The sequence below is a fragment of the Lontra canadensis genome, unplaced genomic scaffold (assembly GCF_010015895.1).
Source record: "Lontra canadensis isolate GAN:19392208 unplaced genomic scaffold, GSC_riverotter_1.0 scaffold38, whole genome shotgun sequence".
Classification (NCBI taxonomy): domain Eukaryota; kingdom Metazoa; phylum Chordata; class Mammalia; order Carnivora; family Mustelidae; genus Lontra; species Lontra canadensis.
In genome coordinates, this window is record NW_022631032.1 from 5,002,369 (window position 1) to 5,021,494 (window position 19,126).

The 19,126-nt window shown below is 45.7% G+C and overlaps 1 protein-coding gene across 22 annotated transcripts in view; it reads right to left on the minus strand.

Moving 5' to 3' along the window:
* KALRN (kalirin RhoGEF kinase) overlaps positions 1–19,126 on the minus strand; it is a 658,233-nt gene that overhangs the window by 291,101 nt on the left and 348,006 nt on the right. For all 22 annotated transcript variants that reach the window (XM_032869462.1, XM_032869460.1, XM_032869458.1 and 19 more), the window contains exons 13-14: positions 18,306–18,480; positions 4,034–4,229 (exon numbers count right to left, since the gene is read on the minus strand). In XM_032869462.1, coding sequence (XP_032725353.1) covers positions 4,034–4,229; positions 18,306–18,480 — 371 coding nt within the window. The remainder of the gene's footprint in view (positions 1–4,033; positions 4,230–18,305; positions 18,481–19,126) is intronic.

Consider the following 19,126-nt stretch of genomic DNA (forward strand, 5'->3'; position numbering starts at 1 on the left):
AAAAAAAAATCTGGGTCCATTCCAGACCAATTAAGCAAGACACCCTGAAGGGTGGGGCCCAGACCTTGGTCCTTATAAGTTCTGCAGGCGATTCTGAATCTGCAGCCAGACCGAGAACTCCTGTTGCACATCTACACTCTCTTCCCTTCCACTCAGCTCCCATCAGATCCACATTCCCATGAACCCCAGAGTAGCTTCCATTTTGGAAAAACACTTTCTCTCCTTTTATGATGCAAGTGAAATTATTTGTGGCCCCTTATTTTTTCCTACATCTGTTCCACCACATTGATGTTCACTCCATTAACTAAGCAAATACTCTTACTGAAAACATGCAATGTACCAGACATCAGCACTCTGCCAGATGCTGGGTATGGAAAGAGAATGAAGAAAGAGTCCTGTCCTCACGCTGCTGGAGAAGCTACAAGGACACATGGCTGCAGGAGAAGGCAGTGCGAGCTAGAATACAATTGTAACAAATCACAGATACCAAGCTTTCTTGAGCCCTTACCATGCTCACGCATTATTGCCCTGCATCGTCATGATGACCCTGTGATCTGGGTATTCTTACGACTGCCATCTTCTAGGGGAAGGTGAGGCTTGGAAAGACTGGGCAGGGAGGGTGTGGTTGGGTCCCAAGCCAGGCACTGTTCCCCTCCCAGCCATACTCTGAGCTCTATGCTCAAGAAGAAGGATTCATACCAAACTTCATTTATTTTTTACTTATTTTCAAATGCTAGGGCTGGGTTCTTCCCAACACAGTAAAAACTTTAAGTATCATTGCCACAGATCCCAAAGATTTTCATTTAAAAACCTTGCATAAAGAAAGCTTGGTGCTTTGATTAGACCACAAAAGCAACACATCCACGAGATGGGCGGCTCTTCTGATTCCTCAGGCCACATGGAATAGTTACATGGTCAGACTGCACTGGAGAGACCTGCGGCCTAGCCACTGGGGGTGGGTAGGCTGACTCATCATGGCAAGCACGAACTAGAGGGGGCTGTAGGAATCCAGGCCCACCTCCCACACTAGACAGAAGAAGAAAGGTCTAAGGAGAAAGAACGGGAACTTTCCAAAGGCAGGCTGCTAGCTGATGGTGGAACTGGACCTTGACTTCAGCCAGCGTGTCTTCTCCAATTTGACTCTTTCCAGCAAAACCTGGCCCCTCCCCACTCCCACCTCCTGGCCGAAATAGAAAATGCTACAGCTTGGAGAGAATGATGAGCAAGTGGAGCAAGTGTTCCTGTTTTGCCTTCTGTTCCTAAGGCTAGTGCTGACTTGAGCAAAGGGTTTGCTTTGGTTAGAGCCACTGGCACACCAGAGGGATTTAGTGGGACCTGCCCCAATGTCACAAATTGCACACCTGAAAATAAGTGTGTGGCACTTCCCTACTTTCATTTAGTCCTACCAAATCAAAGCATAAGCCCTTCATTAATTCATCACAGAGGGCTAAACACCAACCAAAAGCTTAATTTTGTTGATTGTCTTTTTTCTAAGACAGCAGCTTACTTTACCTTGAATTCAAATATAGTTTATTAGACACATATCATCAATGACTAAGACATTTGCTGCCTCAGTTAGGGGTCTCTGAAGTCCTACATTCCTCAACCCCCCAGGGACAAGACCCTGCCCCACTGGGCCCACCCTCAACCTCCACCCCACACCTCAGCTCCAGCAGAAGCCTGCTCTCCCTTCGAGCCAGAGACAAGGTAGGGGCCTCCTTAGCAGGACCCAATATTCAGCAGCAGACAGGAAGTGAGCGTCCCTGAAAGCCCCAGATGCATTCCCTTCGAAGCCTCCTGGACTATGCCAGCTGAACAGCTACCCCCGGCTAGCTGGGGTAGAAGCAGGGGAACAGCCAGTCCCAGCACAGAGGGCTCAAGAGTCCCATCAAGTCTCTTTTGACAAAGCCCATTTCTAGATCAGGACACTGGGTGTGGGCAGCTCATCTGCTGGGGGTGTTTTCACCCATTCAGCCCACAAGGTGCAGGAGGCTGCCAAGCACTGCTAACCCACAGTCACAGGCCGTCTTGAGGGACTGCCAGCTCCTGGTTGGCTTTCCGTTACCATGGATACCTGGCTCTTGGGACAGAGCGGGGCTTGCCTGGGTCACACCAGCACCCGGGTACAAAGTGCCGCAGTTTCCAGCAGACCAGCTTCCCCTCCTGCCTGATGCATCAATACTGAGGGATGAAGGTTGAGCACCCCTGCAAGGCCTCTCTGTCCCAGCCTCTCTCCCAGGTCTTGCACATTCTCTCATGGTTCCTAGCCTTAGCTGGGAGCCAGCTATTGTGAGTCTCAGGAGCGTAAGCTCTACCGTGAAACCCTGAGTCCAAGTAAGGTTCTCAGCTGTAGAGAAAGGATCATGGTTCCCCCTCCTTCCCTAATAAAACCCTGAAGATGTACAAGCCATTGCCAAGCATGTGTCTCAAACTTTCGCGGGCACATGATTTCCCTGGAGATTTTGTTAACACACAGATTCAGATTTGTAAATCTGGGATGAGGGCTGGGATTCCTCCACCTTTCTAACAGGCTCTTAAGCGATGCTGGTGCTGCTGGTCCGGGGGCCCTCACTTTGAGTAGATCCTAGATTCGTCGTGCACCAGCACCCCCTGGAGGGCTTGGCAGAAACACAGCCTGTTGCGCCCCACCCCAAGAGATTCTGAGCTGGCAGGTTCTGTAGACTTTTAAACTTGCCTGGGGTTCTCAGCACTGGCTGTACCGTGGATCGCCCGAGGTTTTTCGGCTGATGCCCAACTCCCATTCAGATGTGGTTAAGTCAGGATCTCTGGGCTTGGGGCCTGGCACTGCCATTTTTAAAAGAGCTCCCAGTGCCCCCGCTGCCCCGACCCCGAGAGACTGCAGTGGGAACGGTCCTTCCTGGACTATACTGCGTAAACAAGCCTGGGCAGCTGCAGCTGTTCGCAACACAAACAAAGAATCATGGAAGGACGATGCTGAGCAGGCAAACAGAATTTACCAGACTGTCTTTCTTCCAGTTAGAGTTAGAAGTCTCTTTGAGAGCTGTTATTTATTCTTTCAGGTCCTTAAAACAAACACTGTCCCCTATAGTCCCGTTTGGGGGCTAACATCTGCTGGGAATCTTCATGATTCTAAATATCCTTCAGAGTCAACAGGGACATGGCCAACTGTGTTTTTAAGAGCTGATGGCTTGAACCCCCGTCTGCCTCTTCCCGGAGGGTCAAGAACCAGAGGCAAGGAGGACCCGGGGCTGGAGGGGCAGGCCGACGGCAGGGCGGGGTGTAGAGATTGTGTCCCAGTACTCTACTGGCATGTATTCCTGTGAGTGACTTCTTGTCCTCTGAACTATCTGGACCCATCTGAACTATCATGGGACTGCCATGGCTCTCTCTGGTTCTAATAACAAAGGCCATTGTGGAGAGCACTAGGTGTCCCAGGAAGGGTTTATGCATTTGCTGGAGAGACATTGCACAAAGCTTGAACATGAAAAGAAGTGAAATCTGGGTGACTCCGCCATGGTTTCTTGAAAGTTATAAAATTCTATGACCCTGCATAAATTTTTATCAGCACTTCTAACACACACAGACCAGTGATTTAAAAAAAATAAAGGTAGGGGGCTTTTTGAGAGGCCTGAACTGGAGACCAGGAGCCGCCCTGGGGGTGGAGACAGGAGAGGGGGCTGGGGGGTTGAAGAGCAAACATCTACAGGTTTGAATACAATTCACACAGCAGGCTGGCTGCTTCTGGAGCCTGCCTGTTTGTTTCTGGAGGCCGTTTTTTCTGAGTCTGGGCAAATTTGTTTTCCCCATTCTCTGCACAGCACCAGGAGACCCTGGCCCTATCCTCCTCTCTACCAGAGCCTAACTGGGCAATCTCGGACAAGTGATTCCAGTTCTCACGCATCAGTTTTCTTTAAAGTGGCAAACAACTCTGTCCCCGTGTCTGGGGGAATAAAGCGGACGAGCAGAGTGGCCGTGCCGGCTGGAGTCAGGCTGGCATGCTTGTTTTCATTGTCTCCCTGTCGCGAGGAGGAGGATGGGGGAGCTCACCCACCTGAGGCCTGGACCTCCATGATGTACTGGTGCAGATCTTGCCCTTGCTGGATGACCTCGAAGGTCATGTTGTTCATGGCTAGCTTCCGCTCCGTGTGGCGCTGCAGCCGCTGCTCGGCCAGCGTCAGATCCTCCGTGTTGAAGTCATTCATCTGCCGGAGCAGGTCCTCATTCCAGGCATCCAGCTCTGCCGTCACCTGTAAGGGAATTACTGTCAGGACCGGCTCACAGCTCCATGAGAGACTGCGAGACTGAAGCCTTAGTCGCCAAGCCCATCCTTGGATCCATCTCCACTTTGCGGGTGTTGGACTCCTGAACCCAGGTGAAGCTCCAGGGCACGCCTGTCACTTCACTCTCCACGTGTTTCTGTGTCTATAGCCGCAGCCGACAAACTGCAGCAATTGCTGGGCAAGTTACAGTCCATCAAGTTTTTGCATATGCCATCCTGTTCCACCACCCCACCCCCATGACCTGAAGAGGCAGGTAGTGGGGAGATCTCCAGGTACCTCTTTTTTTTTTTTTTAAGATTTTATTTATTTATTTGACAGAGAGAGAGAGAGATCACAGGTAGGCAGAGAGACAGGCAGAGAGAGAAGGGGAAGCAGGCTCCCCGCTGAGCAGAGAGCCCGATGTGGGGCTCGATCCCAGGACCCTGAGATCATGACCTGAGCCAAAGGCAGAGGCTTTAACCCACTGCGCCACCCAGGTGTCCCCTCCAGGTACCTCTTACCGAGAAGGAAGCTGGCCTTCCCTCAGACAGATGCAATCTGCCCAGAGCTCACCCTGCTGGTGAGGTGCACGCCTGCAGACAGAGCTCAGTTCTTCTGACTGCAAAGGCTTTGTATGCTATACCACAAGGGCTACTCTAAAAATCGCATCACTGGAGAGGACCTCGGAAAGCAAATATGGAGCCTCCCTCTTTCCAAGACACAGAAACTGAGGGTTGGAAAGACCTGTGAGTGGCCAGAAGTTATACACTCAGAGCTGGTGTCCATCAAGCCCAAGGGTCTCCTTGTGGTTCCCTTATTCGATCATGCAGGATGCTCTCTGCAAAGGCTGACACCTGGACATGGTGACTCAAGGTATCAACAGACTGCGGATGTCTAGAAATCCCAAGCAGATTATACACTGTCAAAAGGCGTAATGATTCTACTGAAGATGGAAGCACGTAATGAATGGAAACTGCTCTCTCATGAACTTGCTAACTGGTTTCTGCCCTACACCCTCACTCAGGTGACCCCTGGTCCACCCTCACAGAGGTGAATGCCCAGAGAGACTGAATTCTACCCTTCTTTTACAAAAGCAGCACTCCCCAACAGGACCCAGCAGAGCCGAAAGAGCACTGGCACGTAATCTTTGAGTCAGAGAACTCCTCTGATATGTTTACAGGTCCACTGTCGCATGCTCAAACCTGCTCGGTAGCCCTGGGATGGCCACAGCACAGGGACTATCACTTCTTGTCTGAGAAGAGGAAATGAAAGCCTCACCCCCCAGCAGTGGCACGATGGCCCAGGCAGCCCAGGCACAAATCCCAGAGCCCCTGCTCAGTGATTTGAATTATGGTGTCTCCCCCACACCACTGACATGGGACATGACCTCCCCAGCTGACCAGCACTGCCATTCTGGGAAATCAGGGGACAGGGAGTGGGGGAAAAAGAAAACCAGCTTGAGGCAGCTGGGAAATGGCACACTTAACATCCCTCACTGGGACCGTGCAGACTAGGATGGGAAAGGCAAGCGGTCTGGTGTAAGAGGCTGCCATCTGGGGCACACGTCTCCATTTGTGTCTAACAGTAAGACCTTTCTTCATGGAAAGGGTAGTTGCTATCTTGGAAGCAGAGATGGGGGAATTGTAAAAATACCATCTTTATCGTCCTAGGCTCCCATCTCATTGCCCCACATCTTTTCAGGTCAACTAAGGAACCCACAGAGCTCAGTGGGAAAACCTATTATCTACTTATCCTGGGGAGTCCTTGGGGAACTGGGAACCAGCAGGCTGACAGGTAAGACAGGGTTTTATTGTATCCCATCTTTGAAAAGGACTTCATTCTCTAACTAGAGAAGGAGCTAAACAGAGAAGAGTAAGAGAAATAATAGATTTATAATTTATGGGATGAATAAGCCTATCTAGATGAGGCCTCTAAATATCTGTTTTTCCTTCCTGTATTTAAAAAAGTTGAAGTACGATTTACATATGATAAGATGCATATATTTAATTAAGCATTCAGTTCTAGGAGTTTTGACTCATTTTATCCATCCATGTGGCCATTACCAAAGACAAAATAGGAACATTTCCATCAGCCTAGGGAATGCTGGTTGTGCCCCTTTCCAATTTCAATTCCTGCCCATCCCCACCCCCTGGCAGGCCTCAGGTACCACTTTCTGATTTCTATCACTGCGGATGTAGTTTTGCCTACTCTTGGATTTCATACTAATGAAATCATACAGTATGTACTCTTTCAGGTCTGGCTTCTTGTATCCAATGTGCCACATTTAAGATTCATCCACGTTGTCATGTGTATGAGCAGTCCATGCCTTGCTGCTGCTGGGTACTGTCCCATCGTGTAGACAGACCACAGTTCACGTATCCATTCTCTGGCTGATGGCCACTTGGGTTGTTCTCAGTGTTTGGCTATTATGAGTATGGCTGATGTGAAAGTTCTTATTCAAGTCTTTCTGTGGCTACGGGTTTTCATTTCTCTTGAGAGTTCCCTAGGAGTGTGATCCTAGGGTCCTATGGGAGGTGCGCGTTTGACATTCCCAACAGCAATTCTACATCCAGTGGGAATATATGAAGGTTCCCCTCACCATCATTAGGTATCATCAGTCTCTTTAGTCATCCTGGTGGGCATGAAGTGATATCTCATTATGGTTTTAGGTTACTAATCATGATGGGCATATTTTTATACACTTACTGGCCATTTGTATTCACTTTTGTAAACTGTCTTTTCACGTCTTTTCTGAAAAGAGGTTAATTATCTTTGGCTCATGGATTTATAAGAGCTCTTAATATATGCTAGATAAGTCCTTTATCAGATAAATGTACTGACAATGGCCAAATAACAGTGTTTTTTTTAACCTACTTCTTGGCCTGTAAACTAAGAGAGATGAGAATAAAACTAAGACAACAAGCATGAAAGGAAGAACCTGTCTTTTCTTTCAATTTTAGTTTTCATTTTGTTTCCCGGAAACTGAGTCTATGCAGGGTCTGTTTGCTGCCGGAAGGACCCCGAAGGGGTCTGAAGGTGGGAGTCTGAGGACTGCAGAGTGTTGAGAGTCCTTGTGAGGAAGGAGAAGCAGAGCAAAGCTGAGCTGCTTCATTTGAGAGAGTGAGCCTTAGAGATCTGGCATCTTGGGAATCTGAATCTACCAAATGTGAAATAATGTTTAGCATTCTGAATCTGGTGTTTTCTGTATTCTTTCCTCTTCCCTCCCCTCCTCTACCCTTACCACCTTGACATCATTAAGCTGAGGGCCCTTGCCTGTTATGAAGCCCAAAGAATAAGACTTTCAAGGGGCCATTCAGCAGATCAGCCTGATTCCTAAGCCCATCTTCCTAGGTTCTACTCTCTTTTCTCTCTGTTTGATTCACTCTTCCCATTACCCCCGAGCAGCGAGGCCCAGATCCTTGAAATAGTCTGATCTGTGTATTTCTAATATTTGCTGGAGTTTATTTTCTTTCCTTTTTTCTGTTCCATCAAAAAATGTTCTTTCACTGCCTTCTTCTTCCTGACCTTCTTTCAGGGTACAAGGCTGGCACACAGCAAGAGCACTTTCTTTAATTGAAAACCTTCATTTTTAAACCTGAAGCTTACCTACTGTTAATAAACAAACCTCACTTTCCAGCCTTACCTCATGTTCTGCTACAGAAACCAGTCAGCCCGTTACTCGCGGACCCTGTGAGTTGGCTCCCGCCCTCTCTAGCCTCTTTCCCTGGTGTGATAGCCTTGAAACACTCTTGTTTTTTCTCCCAGTCTACTCAAATCCTCACCGCCCTTCAAAGTACACCCTCTGACGTGAAGAGCTTCATGACCACCCCCAGACCTAAAAGTTTTTCTCTGGCTTATCTGACATAATCTGACATAGACTTGTTTCCTCATATAGAGACCGTGAAAAGAAAATTCGGGGAATTAATTCAGCTATTTAACTCCATTTGGAAAAGAAACCTGAAAGAATTTGTTCAGGGCAAAAAGTAGGGCCTGAACCAAATGAATGAAAGATGGAACACGAGTTGCCCACAGGGCATTCAGCTTTCAATCACTCCATTTTGCTTTCTTCTTCCACTCAATTAGGTCCATCTCAGCTCTGGCCCACTCAGTTCCCCTCTTGGCTCCAGTGGCTCCTGTCTCCCTCACTCTCCTGAATTAATTGGAGCATTAGGATACAATGACCTCTTTGAGAGATTCATTGGCAATATTTCTAATCTAACAACTGTCTACTCTAGAGCCATAGCCATAAGGAAAATCAGAGAAGGAGCGAAAGAGAAAGAAAGGATAAGAGGCAGTGGGAAGTGGGAAGTGGGAAGACTCACTTCAAAATAAAGCCCAAGATTTCCCTGCCAGATGAGATTTATTGAATCCAGCATTCTTCAGGCACAGACTGACCCGAGGGACTTGGTTTAACAGCTGCCTTGGGCTCTGCTCTGAGGGTGCCCTCTCCACTGGCTCCTCCTACTTTCTGGGTCTCCCCTGCCCCTCCTGACGTTTTATTCTGTGCTTGCCTGAATCAAAACTCGCCTGTCATCTTTCTTCCCTTTTCCTATGGTCTATTCCCATCTATTTGGTTCTCTATTATCACCTGCAAAGTTGGAAATCCCACTGTGTTGTCCTTTTCTCCAAATCATTTGAAGATGCTGGCAATCAGGATGATGATGACCATGGGTTGAAGAAGGTATTGATCTTGTGCATATTTCATTTATTGCACTTTGCTTTATTGAACTTCCCAGATGCTGTTTTTTTGTTGTTGTTGTTTTGGTTTTTTTTGTACAGATTGAGAGTTTGTGGCATCCCCGTGTTGAGCAAGTCTACTGGTGCCATTTTTCCCACAGCATTTGCTCACTCCATGTCTGTGTCACATTTTGGAAATTCTCACAACATCACAAACTTTTTCATGATTATTGTATTTGTTGTAGTGATCTGTGGTCAGCGATCTCTGGTGTTACTATTATCATTGTTTTGGAGCACCACGGACCACACTCAAGTAAGATGGAGAACTTCGTACCTGTGTTCTGACTGCTCCGCCAACCAGCCATTGTCCTGTCTCTCTCCCTCTCCTCAGGCCTCCCTATTCCCTGAGACACAACATGGAAATTAGGCTTATTAATAAGCTGCAATGACCTCTAGTGTTCAAGTGAAAGGAAGAGTCCATACGTCTCTCACTTTAAATCAAAAGCTAGAAATGATTAAGCTTCATGAGGAAGGTATGTTGAAAGCTGAGACAGGCCAAAAGCTAGGTCTCTTGCACCAAACAGTTAGCCAAGTTGCAAAAGCAAAGGAAGAGTTCTTGAAGGATATTAAAAATGCTACTCCAGTGAACACATGAGTGATAAGAAAGCAAAACAACCGGGGCACCTGGGTGGCTCAGTGGGTTAAAGCCTCTGCCTTCGGCTCAGGTCATGGTCTCAGGGTCCTGGGATCGAGCCCCGCATCGGGTTCTCTCTGCTCAGCAGGGAGCCTGCTTCCCCCTCTCTCTCTGCCTGCCTCTCTACTTGTGATCTCTCTCTGTCAAATAAATAAATAAAATCTTAAAAAAAAAAAAAAAAAGAAAGAAAGAAAGCAAAACAACCTTATCGCTGATATGGAGAAAGTCTGAGTGGTCTGAATAGAAGGTCAAACCAGCAACAACACTCCCTTCAAGCCAAAGCCTAATCCAGAGCAAGGCCCTAACTCTCTTCAATTCTAGGAAGCCCAAGAGAAGTAAGGAAGCTGCAGAAGAAAAGTTGGAAGTTAGCAGATGTTCGTTCATGAGGTTTAAAGAAAGAAACCGTTTCCATAACAAAAAAGTATAAGGTGAAGCAGCAGGTACTGATGGAGAAGCTGCAGCAAATTATCCAGAAGACTGAGCCCACATAACTCATGAAGGTGGCCACACTAAACAACAGATTTTCAATAGAGACAAAACAGCCTTCTCTTGGAAGAAGATGGCATCTAGGATTCTCAAAGCTAAAGAGAAGTCAATGCCTGGCTTCAAATTCTCAAGGACAGGCTGGCTCTCTTGTTAGGGGCTAATGTGGCTGGTGACTTGAAGTTGAAGCCAGTGCTCATGGACCATTCTGAAAATCCTATGGCCCTTAAGAATTATGCTAAACCTATTCTGCCTATGCTCCATAAATGGAACAACAAAGCCTGGATGACAGCACATCCATTTACAACATGGTTTTTCAAAATATTCTAAGCCTCCTATTGAGATCCACTGCTCAGAAAAAGGTATTTCCTTCAAAGTATCACTGCCCACTGACAGTCTGCCTACTCATTCAAGAGCTCTGATGGAGACATATGATGAGATTAATGTTGTTTTCATGCCTACCAACACAACATCCACTGTGAGCCCATGGATCAAGAAGTACTTTCAACTTTCAAATCTTATTATTTAACAAATACATTTTGTAGGGCTACAGCTGCCACAGATAGTGATTCTGCTGATGGATCTGGACAAAATACACTGGAACTTTCTGGAAAGGATTCGCCATTCTAGGTGCCATTAATAACATTCATGACTCATGGGAAGAGGTCAAAAGAACAGCATTAACAGTTTGGATGAAAGTTAATTCTAACCCTTGTGGATGACTTTGAGGGTCCAAGTCTCCAGGGGACGAGTAAGCGCAGATGTGGGGGAAATAGCAAGAGAATTAGAATTAGAAGTGGAGCCTCAAGATATCGCTGAACAGCTGCAATCTCGTGATAAGACTTGAATGGATGAGGAATTGCTCCTTAAGGAGGAGCAAAGTGGTTTCTTGAGATGCAAACTACTCCTGGGGAAGATGCTGTGAAGACTGTTGAAATGACAACAAGAGATTTAGAGCATGACATAAATGGACAAGATGAAGTAGCAGCAGAGTTTGAGAGGACTGACTCCAACTGCAAAGGAACTTCTACTGTGGGTAAAATGCTATTAACAGCATCACATACTGCAGAGAAATTATTTGCACACACACTATGTACATTAAGGGCCAAGTGGGAAGGAAGGATCCAAGGCATTTCATTGTGCTGACATGCTCTAAAATACATGGGCTGTCAATTGCAAGATGAGCATCTTTCTGTTTTATGATGTCATTATTTTTATTAAGATGAGAAAAGTGAAAGCTAAATATTCTCCACTGACCTACAAGTGTTAGATGATAGGGAAAGACATACTGCCGCTAAAGAGATAGTCTTGTCGCATGGGAGGAGTTATTTGAGCTATAATGGGTTTGTATACTTATACATGTTACCACTGTGAAACTAAAATCCACCCAAATATCAGAGCCATTTATTCTTCTTGTCTAGTCTAGTATTTTCTTTTCTGAGTTCTTTTTGTTTATAAAATCAAATTATAAAATGTCAAGATAGTGAATTCTAATATAGGTTATTTTAAAGGTGTATCTGTATCATGACATTTCTTTCTGCTTTAGAAATATATATAAAATTTGTCTAAAGAGTTAAACTATTTATTTATGTAGCTATATATAGATCTTTGGGAATATCACAAGAACTTCTGGGAAAAATGGAAGGATTTGGCAACAAAGAAATCTACTCAATTGTCTCTCATTTTTGGCAAAATAATGTAAGAGCATATTGCAACATGCCATAATTGATGAGTTCCAATGTTTAGTTACCTGATTTCTATTCTGGTAGATAATCTGTGTAATTGAATAATTTTTATGAACAATTTCATGTTCTTTTCTTCATTAACATCATGATAAAACAGGGACCTTAGGTATAATCATGACTGACCTTGAAGGAATCTCGATCAGATCCTCAGTGGTTATTTTGTCCGTATCCTTGGCTCTTAATGAGTTTGAGACCTGTGGGAATCTAATCTGTTTTGAAAAGATCTCCCCTTTGTTGAAGAGCTCCTATAACATATATTGTCCACTCATTCTAGTACTTATCAGAGCTTGAATGCCAGTGTTTTTCGTCCCGTGTAAGCTAAATACCTCATCCTGGAGATTACATCTGCTTCCCTCTCCTGAATCCCCAGCATCCTCACCAGAAATAAGAAGCATAGGCCATTTGTATCTTGATAATGAAACCTGACTTCAGACTCACAGTCATTACAGAGGAATCTGAAAGTTCCCACCTCTGATAATTTACTCCAAACAGGTGACTTGCCAGAATAAGAAAGCTGTGTGGTTAATTATTGTTGTTTTGTATTTAAGAAGGAAGTTGGTAGTAGAACCCCTCCCCACCCACACACACAATGATGCTGAAATCAATTTGGCAAAAGTCTGGAAGAGACTATCAAATTAATATTTTGTGTTGGCTTTGGTTTACTTTATAGAACTTATTCTGCATTTCCTCCTCAAAGGAACTGGAGCATGTTTAAAGAATGCTACAGTGATCCCTAGGAGCAACCCACAAAAAGGGATCTCAAATAGATCTCAACTTTCTTGTTATAGTTTCTATGTTGGTGGACTTGAGGTATATTACGAACATGGAGCACAGCATGGCTTTGCAGAGCCTGACACGGTATCTATAGAAGAGGTTATGAAAGTGGACTAGAGGATGATCCCCAGGCAACACAGTGACCGTGCAGTCTGATGGCATCATCAGAGGAGAACTTCCATGAAGCACCACAAGGCCTGCCTGACTGGGCCAATATTTCAAATAGCTACAATTGTTGAACCAATAATAAATTTACTTTGATAGGATGATGAACTGGGCCAAGAAGAAAAACAGTACAATTTGAGAGGGAACATACATAAAAGTTTCTTTTTAAGATTTTTTTTTTTTTTTTTTGAAAGTCAGTGTATCAGAAGCACTTTGAAAAAATAACCAGGCGCTTTTAAGGGAGCACAAGCTTACAGAATACAGAAGATGTTCTCATCTCCTGGGCCACTCCGACAGAGTGCCAGCACCCTGAGCATACTACACCCAGGTGTATGTAGGAAGGCGTGGCTAACTCGCCCTCAGTAGAGGGCAACCAGGAGAGTTGGGTGTCTGGAAACGACGTGACATCCAGAAAGACAAGAATAAATTGGGATCTGTGCCACAGATGATGAAGAGGATGAAGACAAACAGTCACCAAATTTTTAAAGTCAAGGGGATTGTAGAAATAACTATATAATCTCAACATTTTTCAGGTAAAGGAGAAGGAGCCTATGATGACCATTTTCAATTGTTTTTAAGGCTGCCAAATAAAAGAGGGAGCAGATTTATGCTGTTTTCCCAGAGAGCAGACTCGGATCAAAGGTCAGAAGGTTGGAGATTCTAGTTCAATACACTGGTAAAATCCTGAGCTCCCCTTTCTGCCCCTGTCCCCTCAAACCTCACTTACAGAATTTGGAGATATCCCAGTAGAGGCTAGGTAGCATCTCCTGGGGATGCCAAATCCTGGCCACCAACTTCTACCTGTCTTCCAGGTATAATCTCCTCAAGAAACTTTCCATGGGCAGCCTGACTAAACTAAATATTCCTGCCTCAGTGTTCTCATCCAACTGTCAGTCTCTCTCTCTGCCGCAGAATTAACACATTGTACGACGATTCCGTTTCTCTGTTTCTCCCCAGCTAGGCACAGAATGGCAAGGACTGTTTGTATCCTCAACGCCCAACATCCTTTTTGACTCATATTAGGTGCTCACTAAATGTTGACTGAGTTGGATTTCTATCAGGCAAAAGGCAGAATGAGCAATCTCTTTCAAATATGAGATGCTAAAGGCGTCTTGAAGAGTTGAGACCACCAGTAAATTGTAATCAGCAGTCTGTCCTCAAGGCGGAACTTTCCTCCTCGAAGGCTATCTTTTACCCAGCCTCAGCCTAGCCACAACTTGTCCCAATACAAACTCCATGGATCTAGAGTTGGCCGTTCCATTCCTTACTCAGGCTAATTACACAGATTAATTTGCAGGTAAACTGAACAAACTTTGTGATTATAGAGTCAAAGATTTAAAAGAAAGACCATAACTGTGGCCCATTTTTCATAAAGTCCCCTACGTACAGTATCTTTCTTGTGTCATTTCTAGTATTCTATAATGTGAGTATGCCCGCCCCAGGGGTGCCCCAGATTATCCACTGAAAACACAAAAATTCTCCCTGTATAAATATGCATCTGTATGTGCATGTATATCATAGGCACACATATTTGATTAAATCAGTAAAAAAGATGCAATGTTTCCCTAGACACTCACTGACAGACTGACACTGGAATCTCGCTACAAGCTCCAGCAGCCTGAGGGGTGGGAGAGGGCGCTGCCAGGAGGGCAGGAGGACGGCTCATTCATCCTGTTGCTTTCAGGGGAGTTCAAATTATCGCTCTTTACAAGCACCCAGTTAAACAGATTTATCTATTATCCACTTTTAACTAAGCTTCACAGAAAGATGCATGGCTTATCAAGTTTCCTGCAAAGAAACTGCAGTTTGAGGACAATAATATGCATGAAAGCACATGAGAACTTTTAACTCTCTGTTGGCCACCTTGTGGGGTAAAGTAATAATGATGATCTAATCAGATCTGCCACGAAACCAGGCCAAAAAAAATAATTAGAGATGATCAAGGAGGCGATCTGAAATATGGAACCACAACTTCTAATGAAAAAGCTGAATTTCACCCTAAGGGTACCCTGAGTTCTGAGATTATGAGCCAGTGATAGAACATGTGTACCGTTTATAAACTAATATATGCAAAGATAGGGAGTTGCAAGTTCAAAAAAATTTCTTAAGAGAGTGCACGATCAAAGGAGTTTGGAGACTCCTGGCCTGTTCTTGCTTCTAAAAACTTTTTTTTTTTTTTTTAAACTTCTTTTTGATCATTCTGGTTAATTGTAGAAAACTTTGAAACGCATGGGAGCTTCAACAGCAAGGAAGTATCACCCATATTCCTACCACCACAACGTAATTATTCATGTTTGGTGAAATGTCTCTGCCATCACAACCATTTCATATAAAACTTCTTTCATGGGGGGAAGCTGAACGTATAGGAAACACTTTACAGAACATTGTGTTCTCCCATGGGTCACTGTATCTAGTCTCCATGGAGGTTAAGATGGTCTGTCAGGAATGCAGCTGCAGTCCTGGCTTTAGAGCAGTTGGCTACTACATCTGGGTAAGCTTCATTCTTGGTGGGGGCAACCTATGACCTCAGCCCAGGTTATCCTGTGGGCGCCACACACATCTTACTGAGGAAAAGGAGTCTGGCACAGCAACTCCCGTACTATCTTAATTGTTAAATTAATTAGCCCATCTCAGCCATCGGTGACATGGTTAAGGCATCATGCTCAGATTCCCAGATGTCAGGCCTGCTCTGGTTTTCAGTAATCCCCAGGAATTCCGAGTATGTCCATCAAATTCCTTCCTCCAGAGAAGGACCCCATAGCTGAAGGTTCTGCAGAGAGGGCCCCTGTCCTGGCTAATGTCAGCTCCGACATGCCCCTCACTGCCGAAGCTGCCCTTGGTTTCCCACTCTGGCTCTTCTCTAGATGTTTGCTCGTCATCCCCCCACAGTGAAACACTGGCTGATATTTGAAATAATCTCATCACCCTCAAAAATAACTTCTGACTATCTGAGTTGAAGCAGAACTTTTTCATAGGGTTGGCAGAATTTCCATTTTGATCTGGGATGAAATGCAGCACTTCCCAAGCTTTGGGCCACACCCCAGATGGGGCACAAGACCCCTTCTAAAACCTGCATGTCATTGCGTAAACCAGAGGGTGCTGAACCAAGTCACTGTTTTTATCTCCCTCATTTTATGAGACCCTCATACGATGTCCCCACTTTTGCTCTCTACTACAGATCAACTATTCATGTTGTTGCATGGTATGGGAGCTGCGGGGGTGGGGGAGAGCATTTGTATACAACACCAAGGTTGAAGAATTCAAATCCTGTAACTGAAACAGCAAGCTCCTCTAGTGCAACAGTTAAATAGGAGCCAGCTTTAAAGTATTGGATTTGCAGTTTGCTTTTTTGTTTTAATGGATAATTTTGGCGTATCCTCTGGATTGTTTTTCAGGAGTGAGAGTGGATTTTCCCAGAACCGCTATAGGCAAACACACCCTAGTGATGCCCAACCACCCCCTCCGGCTAATGTCAGGGGTGCAATTCATGGCAAAGTGAAGCTATCCATCTCATTCTGCAACTAAGCCAGCAACTGTGACCTCAAAACCATGTCATCTAACAAAATAAAACCCAAACATCCAAACCCTCAGATGGTTTCCTTCCACTTAAGCAGTTTTTGATGCAGACCAGGAATGACAGGAGAGTAAATGGTGACTGTGAGAGCAGAATCACCACACCTGCTCTCATGATTTCCCAAGGGATACATTCACCTTCGGCAGGCACAGCGGAGCTGGGGAGGGATGGTGGGAGTGCCTGGGGCTGGGCCTGGCAATCAAATGGAACTCTGTTTATTTTGGGGGGCCTCACTCCCGAGTACCAGAGATTAACAACTCATACCCCCTCTTTACTGTCTTTGTTACCTTGGTCACCCCAGCTCTATGAAATTCACTACATTCTCTCTGCTGCCTGCCAAAATCTCTAATTTTCCACTAGTATTTTTATCATTCTTTCAATATATATTTGTAAGTATACATTTATTTTTCTTAAAGTTTGTTTAAGTAATCTCTACACTCAGTGTGGGGCCTGAACTCGTGACCCTGAGATCAAGCAAGAGTTACACACACCTCCAGGAGAGGTGGCCAGGTGCCCCACAACTTACGTTTTAATAGTACTTGCCCCCTGACATCCTTTTGAGTGTAGATTCAAAGTAAATTAAGTAAAAAGTACATATAAATTCACCTAAAGTTATAGAATAAGTTGGAAGGATAATCAAGATATAAATTTAAAGACATCTTTTCTTCTTTTCCTTTGTGCCACAAACTATCCAGACCGCCCCTTTTATTAAACAGGTAGTCTTAAGCAAGAAATTGCAGTGGCTTCCAGGGAAGGAAAGGTAGAGGTGTGGTTATAAGAAGAGACAAATCATTAAGACAGTAATGGATAGGAAGGATTACTTTAGGACTGCTTTCCTCTTATATTTCTGATTGTCAATATAAACCCTGTTGGTCACAGAATTGAAGAAAAGAGCATCTTTTGCCAGGACAGTTCTCTGGTCCTGCCTGGGACTGGGATTGGGATATGGGAACTGCAACATTGGCGGGGGGGGGGGGAAGTCCTTTCCTTCCAAACCAGTTTCATGAAGTTTCCACAGATATTGTTAGGAAGATCATTCCCAGACACCCAGAAGCCCAAACTGTTAGGAGCCCATCGGAATGCAAAACAAAATTTTTTTTAAAATGATGGGTGGAGAGCAGCTTTCCCTCATACCACACCAGCAGGGAGCAAAGATAGTACCTCCTTAATTTAACCCTTTCCCATCCCTGAAAAGGACAAAGTGCCTTGGGTGTTGGACACTTCACAACCCAGGAACCCTACTGGCCTGCCTTTAGTTTGTGTTTCAAAGTAGAAAATAATAATAGCTGGATATTATGTGGAACAGACATTATTAATAGGCATCACAAAGGGGATATAAATATATCAGAACATCCAATTCTGACCTTTGTGGAAGGAACTGAGGAGTCCATGAGATGAACCAAGATGGCCTTAGCACAGACTTACTTTCTTGGTGAGCGCAAAGCAAATTAAAGAAAAGGTCTTCCTCCCTGTGGCTCCTGACTTCCTGACTGTTCTGTGATTTCATCTAGCTCCTGACCTCTAGTCATTATCTGAGGAGGCCTCCGAATTTTAACACCTACCTGCTCCTGAAGCTAAAGGACCCAATGGCTAACTCAAATAGCCAACGCCATGGTCTTTTAGGAACCAACGTACCAAGGGTCCAAATAACCCCAACAAAAACCTTCTCGATAAAGTCATTCCCAGACAGAAAGTGAAACAGAGAGGCTCTCTGCCTGGCAGAGCAGGTGAAGACAGAGGAACAGAACCAGGTAGAACGTGGATTGGGAATCTGCTGACTGCAAATGGATCCTCAAGGCACCATCCCCTAGAATTCCCTTAGGGTCCTGCCCAATGCCCCCTTGCCAGACCCAGGCCGTGCCCCTGAGCAGGAAGCAGGCCCCTAGGTGGAGCCCCCAGAACTCTCCCTGACTCCCCGCCCTATCTGTCCGCGTGCCCCGCCACCCCTCTACCTCGATGGTATACTGCTCGAAGATGCGCAGCTGCAGGAAGATGTCCAGCTTGATCCTGCGCTCATGGAACAGCTCCTCCATCTGCACTTGGGCGTCGTCCAGCTGCTGCAGGACTGACTCGACGTGGCTGATGGAGCTGCCGTGGGGCGTCTTGTTGTTGGACACAGCCGAGTCCCTGCGGCACAGGAGGGGGAAAGGCCTGGCCATGTTAAAGGGATATGGGGGCAGGCGGTCTTCCTCCTCTGAGCAAGGGGGGTGTGAATGGGCTGGGTCACTCAGGGCATTTCTCACACTCCCCCTGCGACCCTGGGACTATCTCTGGAGCAGGGGAACCGATGACTCGCGTATCCTCTCTGAGGTTCCCCGCAATGCAGCGCTGAGACTAGCAGCTCTCCTCGTCCTCCGGGCGGAGAAAGGGATCAGACAAGGGAACGTAGGCAAAGGGCTCTCAGAGGCAGAATGCGTTAGGGAAACGGATGGGTGCCACACATACATGCAGCCTACAACGCACAGGTTTAACATGCACATGTGCACACGCATGACAGTAAACACAATGGTCACAACATATAAGAGTAGACAAACTAAAGGCACATAAAAAAAAATCACTTCCTGGTTTAAATAAAACGAGATCACAGCTACCAAAATTCCTCCTCCACTTCACAGTACCGTGCGGAGCCTGTGCTGCCACACAGGCTCCAAGCTGCTGTGAGGAAAGCATGGGATCCAGACGTCACAAGCACAGATTGTGCCCCCAGTGACACATAGGGGCCTGTGGCCTGGGGACATCACCTCCTGGAGTCCCAGCAGCCTCCTGACAAGGG